At 30.4% G+C, this 9,573-nt stretch overlaps 1 protein-coding gene across 1 annotated transcript; it reads right to left on the bottom strand.

The window, feature by feature from the left end:
- Nucleotides 1–2,927: 2,927 nt before the first annotated feature.
- Nucleotides 2,928–6,572, bottom strand: LOC111990368 (UDP-glucose iridoid glucosyltransferase). The gene is made up of 2 exons (XM_065777922.1): nt 6,089–6,572; nt 2,928–3,829 (listed from the first exon to the last, which is right to left on the bottom strand). The coding sequence occupies exons 1-2, from the start codon at nt 6,570–6,572 to the stop codon at nt 2,949–2,951; spliced, it is 1,365 nt and encodes a 454-aa protein (XP_065633994.1). The 3' UTR covers nt 2,928–2,948.
- Between the last annotated feature and the right edge of the window lie 3,001 nt (nt 6,573–9,573).

The raw sequence follows: 9,573 nt of genomic DNA, 5'->3' as shown, positions 1-9,573 counted from the left end.
TACTGTTAACACAATTGAAAATAAATGTTTTGAGAAAACGTTACAACACTTATTATTATCACAATATTTTCACAATTGTTGAGATCTTAGTTTCTTATAGATCAAATAAAAAAAATGCTAAGTCCACAACATTTTAACATTAATTTCTACCGTGCCTATAGTTTTTTTTTTTTTTTAATATTTATGTAAGATGGCATATATATTATTATACCGATACAACAAATTTCACAATAATTTTACAAATATTGAAGTATCAATTTCTTACAAGTAAATAATATAATCCAATGATTAATTTGTCAAAATATTCCATTAACGAGAAGTTATAGATTAATGCAAAATTCCATTGAGTTACAAAGTCATCCTTTTGATAACATACAGTCATACAGACAAAGCCAAAGTCGTCATTTTAAATACACAAAGAGAAAATATACATTGGTAACATTTCCTTAGATACCTTACTTTCTCGGCAAAATGATAAGCCTTACATGACACTTTTACCCAAAGGGAAAAAAAAGAGTGCATTAATTGAGAAAACAAAAATTTCTATGTAATTTTTTCAAAGATGTTACGCCTGCTAGCTGCAAGGTTTTCAGACCCGGACCGTTCATTGAACCGTAAAAGGGAGAGGTTCAAGGTTTTTGAGGTTGAACCGAGGTCGAACCGGGGTCGAACCGTGATGACATTATAATTACTTTAATAATTAATTAAAACCTAAATATAGGTATTAAATTTATAAAACTAGCAAAATTGACTAATATATCTATATATGTGAGGGAAATTTAATGATTTTCAAGCATATATTTAATAATTTAAATAAAATAATAACCATGAAAACATTAAAATTTATGATTAATTTTTGAAGTAAAGTTGAATATCTTTGAAGGATTTTAATTATAATTTTTTTTATTCCTTGTAAGAGATGGATAATTAATTAAGCAGAATAAAATTGTGTTAAGTTGTTTTTATAAAAAAAAAAAAAAAAAAAATTGTTAAAGGGTTGGACCGCACGGTTCTTGACCGGTTCATACGGTCCAACCCCGGTTTTAGGGGTTCACGGAATTGCCACATATGCTCGGTTCTTTATGCTTAAAAAACCGGTTTTCATCACGGTTCACGGTTTTCACGGTCCGACCTTCCGGTCCGGTCCGGTTCTGAGAACTATGGCTAGCTGCGTGTAACAAGTTTATCCATTAATCCACAACCATAATTATTAAATCTGAACCAAATGTTAATCCGGTATGAGAGCTAAGTCATTGCATCACTTGTTCAACTAGTAGGTAACTGGTTGAGCCACATGATTTAAATAAATATAAAAATTTGTTTCAAAAGTCATAAAAATTAGTATGAAAATGAAAAGAAAAAAAATGACTAAATTACTAATTAATTAAAATTAAGTAAAAAAAAAAAATGTGACCTAATATAATTCAAACTCAAAATTTCACAAGTAACAACACTAAAAAATATATAATAAAATGATGTCATAAAATTGTAGCCAAACCTTTTACTAAATAAAATCTTATTATATTATATTTCTTAAAACTCTAGGAATAAGAATATATCTGAAATTGAAACTCTAAAGTCACGTTCTATCCATATTCTATATCTCACTTGTTACTCTAATCCAAGAATTACAATCTAAGCCAAAACTTAAAACTCTATTTTTATTGAAATGTCAAGTATCAACCTCATTACAAATCGTTTTTTTTTTCATTACACTTCATATTCAGAAAATAGAACTATTGTATTGAATCCATAAAGGTAATTTCATTCAAAACTATACAATTGGATGGGTCACAACAACCTGTTCAGATTGTGAAGAAACTGTTGGGTTTTTATTATAATTTTATGATCTGGTCAATTGCATAAGTGGTCCAATTAAACAACCGTACCTACTTAGGTACCGGATATCAAGTTATTGGTCCAACTAGCCATGGTCAGGTATATAGTTATTTACTTATCAGAAAATATCAAAAAAAAAAAAAAAAGAAAAAAAAAAGAAAAGAAAAACTATGCAAAATCATGAGCTGCAAATTGCATATAAAGTATCTTGATGATAAAATACCTATCCTATTGGTCACTATTTTTCATGATTTGGTGAATTATCTACGTTATTTATTTAGTTATTTATTTTTTTGGGGTGAATATTGTTACTAACCACTATGAACGTACAGAAATTAAGTTGTGCCCATATATTTCCTCAAATCTTAAGCCTAGTGCCTCACCAAATGTTACAGCATTTAGGTTTTGGAATCAAGCATTCGAAATAACATGTGAGATTTTTTTTTTTTTTTAAATGGTTTTTAACTGCCAGGCGTACAACTCGAAGGATTTTATAGGTTTTGGAATGGAGAAAAGATAAATAATTAAGAAAAGTATCTATTTAAAAATAATGTGTACATTTGTGTTGGTGGACTCAAAACCTATCAAATGGATATCTATATATTGCACCTGGTGTAACTTTTGCTTAATGTCATATCATATAATAGCTTCTTGAATTAATCAAGAATTAAAAAGATTATAATTTTAAAATAGTCGGTCAGGTTATAGGTCAACTGATTTGTACTTTGGGTCAAAATTTGGATGCAGAATGAGTCAAGTTTTATCAATTTTATAGGTTAGCGACTAGTAAATTAATATAACAAACACAAAAAGTATTAAAAAAAAAAGCTATTAAGAAATAATTTGTACCATCATATAAAATAAAAGGTAATGTTTATTACATACAAACTTGTACACACATGTCCTTATGCATTTTATATTGAATTGAAATCGTGAGTTGAAGACAATTTCTAACTCACGATTACAAGTTCAAAATAAAGTGTGTATGGACTCACGTGTAATAGCTTTTTACCCTATAATAAATCCACATATGATATATCAACACTTTAATACATATAAACGAGACCTAGTTTCGCACATGCCATCTGTAATAGCATATAAGCAATATATTAAAATGACATGATAATCTCTACCAACTTATTTAAGGAATTGTTGCAAGAACCACCTTCTTTAATGCAAAGTTCAATTTTCTCCTTCAAATTCTTGGCTCTTTCCCTCATAGCTTCCCCTTCTTTATCTGCCATTAGTATTGTTATAGCTTTCTCAATCTCACATCTCACCAACTCATTCTCCAATTCCAAGCCCACCTTCCATACATGACTCACATACCTTGCATTTACTCTCTGGTCCCCAAAACATGGTTTGCATATCATTGGAATCCCTTCACAAATGCTTTCAAGGGTAGAATTCCAACCACAATGGCTTAAAAACCCTCCAACTGCACCATGCGCCAAAACTTCCTTCTGTGGTGCCCAGTTCACAATGCAACCTCTCTCTCCAACAGTTTCTTTATAAAATTGAGACAGTACTTTGTTTCGTTTACCATTAGTACTTGAGTCCGGCCGAACCACCCACAAGAAAGGTTTCTGGCTATTGGCAAGTCCCCATGCCATTTCAGCTAACTCTTTTTCATTCATCGATGCTATGCTTCCTAAGCTTACGTATATAACTGAGTTTTTAGTTTGCTTCCCTAGCCATGCCATGCAGTTAGTGTCTTCTTTCAATAAGCTACTAGAGGGTGAGGCTGGACCAAGTTTGTGCATAGGACCAATAGGGAGGTTTGGAACTTGGCATTGTTGTTGGATACATGCCAACGACGATCGTTCAAGGCAGTCCATGGTATTCCAAATGACTGCTGATGAAGATGTCCTCATTTTGTAGATATCATTAATTACCTGTGAAAATTTTTCGAGATTTCTATTCAAGGGAAAGGGTAGATCCTTAAACCTGAGTGGATGAAGGTTAGGAACAAGGTCCTGTGAGACAAAATCTGTGATCCAAATAAAGATTAGTTAGTTTTATTGATTACATTTGGGCTATGATGACTTTCTGGTAAACATAGTAATTTTAGATATATATCAGGGCTGAATTTGCCAAACACAAGCACGCACTTGTACGTAACCCAGTCCTACTAGAATTAGAATACTAGGTTACCTTTTTATTTAATAAATGATCAATTTTGTTCAGATTTATGTGTAAGTAACAAATACCTTTTTATTTTTATTTTGGTTTTTGATTGCAAAACTCTGTTAGCTCAAGACTTGACTGTCCACCTACGTCATGTGAACTGTAGAGCGAGTTAATTTGCTGATGAACTAGTGAAGAGGGGACGAGAGTTCAGCATTGAAGAATTTGAGAAACAACATCTTTTATGTATAATGAATATGTATGGGACCTTATGCAATTGGGTTCCCCTAGAGAGTGCCAATGGGCTGCTAATTTTGATTTTGTGCTCTTATAAATAAATAATACCCTTTTTCTATTAAAAAAAATAATGAAGTTTGCATCATGATCATGATTCTATTGTCATAGTTTCTCCACAACAACAACAAAAAAAAAAAAAAAAAAAAAAAAAAAAAAAATAAAAAAAAAGGAAAAGAAAAAAAAGATTCTAGTGTTATCATTAGGAAAATATTAAAAGCATTACAAATCTAAAATAAACTTAGAATCTAATGAGATAATAAAGGTTATTGATGCTACTTCAACAAGATAATAAATAAGTGTCTAAATTACTTTTTATGATAGGATACACATCAATTTACAAAATTTATGTAATAGTATCACTCTTATCATTATGATATGTCAAGGTTAGTATATCATGTATTTTTTCCCATTTTTAACTTTTATTATTTTTATTAAGAAAGTTAAATCAATACATGACAAAATATGATTGATATAACATAAAATGGAACAAAAAGTAGGAATGTGCATAAATATCCTCTGATACTTGCCTAGATTCTGTCATACATTGCTAACTAATCAAGTTATAATGTCCATTATGACTTATGAACCATTTGATTTCACTTGAATCATGGTAAAGGTTTTTTTGTGTAGCTAAAATACAAAGTTGACTCTCTAAATTTTTTCAGTTCCCTAACTTTATTTTTGTTTATTTCAATCTTCTAACTTTCAAGTTTATTCAATTAAGATTTTTCTATCAACTTTTATTATATATTGTGGTTAATTTTTTAATTTTAAAAATTAAAAAAAAATCAACTAATGANACTTCAATTTACAAAATTTATGTAATAGTATCACTCTTATCATTATGATATGTCAAGGTTAGTATATCATGTATTTTTTCCCATTTTTAACTTTTATTATTTTTATTAAGAAAGTTAAATCAATACATGACAAAATATGATTGATATAACATAAAATGGAACAAAAAGTAGGAATGTGCATAAATATCCTCTGATACTTGCCTAGATTCTGTCATACATTGCTAACTAATCAAGTTATAATGTCCATTATGACTTATGAACCATTTGATTTCACTTGAATCATGGTAAAGGTTTTTTTGTGTAGCTAAAATACAAAGTTGACTCTCTAAATTTTTTCAGTTCCCTAACTTTATTTTTGTTTATTTCAATCTTCTAACTTTCAAGTTTATTCAATTAAGATTTTTCTATCAACTTTTATTATATATTGTGGTTAATTTTTTAATTTTTTAAATTAAAAAAAAATCAACTAATGATTGAAAAATATTTTCCAAATTTTGTCTTCAAAATTTTTTAACAAAAGTTGACGGAAAGACTTTAATTGAATAAAGTTAAAACTTAGAGGACTGAAATGAACAAAAACAAAGTTAGAGGATTGAAAAAAATCTAAAGAAAGTTAAAAGGTAAAGTTTGCATTTTAGCTTTTTTTTTTTTTTTTTTTAATAAAATTATTGTAAAATTTTTAAAGGAACTTAAAAAGGAAAAATATATCAAATGGAAAAGAAATCTAACATACATCGCACACATGCGTCCACCTCTCATATGGGGGTATCGATGAAATACAACCTCAAAAAACAAGGTCATGTATATTATAGTATAAGTAATGCTATAGATAGAAATGATTTTATAACATTTTTACAAACTATTAATATAACAAATTCTTATTAGTTCTAGTATGGACCCCATAACTAATATCACATTTTATTTACCAATAATTATTTGAAAAATATTAAAGTAATATCAGCAGTTTGTAAATATTGTAAAATAGTTTGTCTACAGTATTGCTCATTGTAGTATATTGCGCATACCTTGGAAGGAAACAAGACCTTCTACCTTGAGTTGGGCAAGGGTGGTGCGAGCTTGAAGAGTGGCAGCGCTGGTAGTACGTAAAATAATAGTTGGAAGCTTCAGAAATTTAGCCACGGCCTCAGTGAAGTACATGAGTTCATCATAGATGATACAAACGATATCGTCGTGTGAGCCTTGTCGTCCTATCATTAGTTGAGACAAGTATTCCCGCAAATGCGATTTGCAGTTGACATTTAGCTTTTGTATAAGACTTACTATATCCCCGGATGAGATATCCTCGGCAGATAAGCCATCCGGTATTGGATTGAACTTGAAATTGGGATGGTTGGAAGGATTTGGAGAATTAAACTGAGTGTGAACAATGGTGATGGAGAATCCCCTGCAGTGAAGGATGGTGCCTAGTTGAAGCATGGGATTTATGTGACCTTGGAATGGACATGGCAGTAGAACCAACCGGCCACATCTCTGTCCATTCTTTTCCATCTCTCTCTCTCTCTGTTATGCACGAAGGGAGGTTCAGCTAATTGAACTGCTTGTTTGTTACTTGCTTTGGCTATCTCTTTAAGCTTTATTTATAAACCAAAAGCATATTGCATAACATAAGAAACACATGTACAATAATAGTAGCATCTGCCAGAATTCAGGTCCCATATATTGATTGCGGAAATGTGGAATTGTTATTTTTATAGAGTAATGCATACTACTTTAACACCTAACTCATAAGCACCAGCCATCCCTTGCAAATTATATCAGTTATAAATGAAAATTGTCAGATGTGAAGTTACAGAGTCGGCATCCAATTAGTGAGATTAGTTGGATTTCCTTCTATGGTTAGGCAAAAGTGTAACGAGGATAAAGATTTGGGGATGAAACACGTGATGGACAATTGGCATGTTGAAGTTGATACACTGAAGGTCAGTTGGAATGGCTTGAATTGAATTTCGGTGGATTGACATTACAAGTAAACATTAAATGTTTTTTTCGGTGGATTGATATTACAAGTAAACATTAAATGTAGGGTGGTTGAATAGTTAATGCAATTGATGCAATTGACTAAGGTTTCCAAATAAAAAAAAAAGGCTCCCACTTGGAAAAAAAAATATATATATATATATATATAAAATATTTATCTATATATTTTAATTACAAATTTTTTTAAAATATTTTTATTTGACAATAAAATGCATTAAAAAGACCACATTATATCCTGAAATGCAGAATACTGCAAAATGATAATACACACAACTTGATAGGATAAGACTGCACTATGCTATGTGCACTATGCAGTCTTGTCCACAAGCCCCAACACATTACAAGACCTAAGCTAAGCTGGCTACCACATAGCCCCACACTTATTAATAAGTTACCACATTTTTTTTAATGCAAACTCTTACTTTATTAATTGTTATAAATTATTACACCAATTAATAATTTGATGTATATTATATCAACTCATTTGTATTATAGTGATACTAATTTATTGAACTATGTAATGAATTAATTTTTATTTGTGCAAATTTAGACTTTAAAGTTTTTTTTTTTAATAAAAAAAACCACTTAATATTTTTGCCTAAGGCCCCTAAAATTGTTGAGCCGACACTGATTAAATGTGTTGTCTTGCATGGATTGTCAAAAAACAAGGAACAACCATCGTACATACTACATACAATCAATGTTGAATTTTTCTTTGTAGCCAATATGGACGACTTCATTGGCAATAAATGCTTGCTATTTTCTTTGACAAAGTAAGTTTCAAGTGTTGAAACTATTGGCATTTCGGTTGAATATTTAGTGTGCATTTAGGAAGTAATGAAAATTATAAATTATTTCACTATTTTTTAATTTATTTTTGCTACTATGCATGGGTCTCACTGCACTTTTTACTATTATTCATGGGCCTCACTATACTATTTCAACTAATTTTTACCTTTATTTACAGTACTTTTAGTAATAAGTTTTTAGTTTCAGCAAACTAAGCGGTATCTATATAGACCCTTAGTTATAAATAGATGATGAGTTTGAGAGAAAGAAGAAAGAGAGCTCCTTTGTGAGATAGAAAAAAGAAATAGATACCTCTGTGCAAGATTGGTCTTAGGCCTACGCCACTTAGGACATTATCTAGGGCCCCTACTAGAGAAAGGCCCAAAAAAAATTTAGGGCAAAATTTGATATATTTAAAAAATAAAATTGGAGATATAGGAAAAAATATATTAGTTTTACATTTTATCTCAACTTTTAAGAAGTCTCAAAAAATTGAGTAATACTAGAGATAATACAATTTTAAATACATAGATCTTACTGTTAAAGTGTAGTAGGGTATGTGAGCTTTAGGACCATCTTGTTTACTTGTATAGCACACTTACTTGTACTACACACTCTACCTCTTATATAAAGGCACTCATGTATATTCTTTTATTGTGTGAAATACAATACAATTATTTAGTATTTCTAACATGGTATTAGAGCCACTTTCCTTTGGCCATGGTTTTCTATCCTTACGGTGTATTTAAGAGCAATCTTTATCTTCCTCAGTGTTTCTTTGCTTCATCTTCTTTGGCTTCCCATTGTTGCGATCAAAACTCTCAGGTATAATCATGCCATTGTTAGAAGTCGCATTAATACTGCAAGACTATTGCATTCCTCAAACTATCGTCATAGAGCCAAACTTTATTCGAGAGATCTTTTTAACCTTATCAAATCTAAAGGTTTCATCAAGCTTCCGTCTTGAGTTTGAGAGGGGATGTTAAAGATATATTAGCTTATTAGCATAGGCCCAAACTTAATTCTACTTTGTGTGCAAGCCAAGTCTCTTACTTGTACTAGAAGTCTTTTAGTTTAGGGTTTAGTCTACTATATATACACATGTTATGGTTTATTGTAACACAGGATTTGTACTACACTCTAATATAATCTTGATGTAGCTTTTTAGGGTTTCCTCCATGTATGTAGGCCGTTAGGCTGAACCACGTAATTTTCGTGTATTATTGTGTTCTATACTTTATACTTTCATTTCCGCATCCATACTAGTATATTTAATATGGTGTATCAATGCTAATATTTAACATGGAGTAATATCTTTAGGGATGCTTTCGTACTTTGGTTAATAACCTCAAGTTGGTCTCACATCCACCTTGAGTTTGAGAGGGGATATTAACATGTATTAGGGTATGTGGGCTTTAGGCCTATCTTGTTTACTTGTATAGTACACTTACTTATACTACACACTCTGCCTCCTATATAAAGGCATTTATGTATATTCTATCATTGTGTGAAATACAATACAATCATTCAGTGTTTCTAACACTTACAAATATATGTGTTACTAATAACAATAAAAAAATTAGATACGAAAATGCTAGAGATAATACAATTTTGTAAGCCTCATGTTGTAAAATTTATAATATTCCTAACATCATTCATTTAAATACTTGTTTATAATCTTCTTGAAGTGTCACTAATCATATTCATTGCTACATCGTTTGTA

The sequence above is a fragment of the Quercus suber genome, unplaced genomic scaffold (assembly GCF_002906115.3).
Source record: "Quercus suber isolate HL8 unplaced genomic scaffold, Cork oak 2.0 scaffold_169, whole genome shotgun sequence".
Taxonomy (NCBI): domain Eukaryota; kingdom Viridiplantae; phylum Streptophyta; class Magnoliopsida; order Fagales; family Fagaceae; genus Quercus; species Quercus suber.
This window is presented reverse-complemented; position numbering and strand designations above follow the sequence as displayed.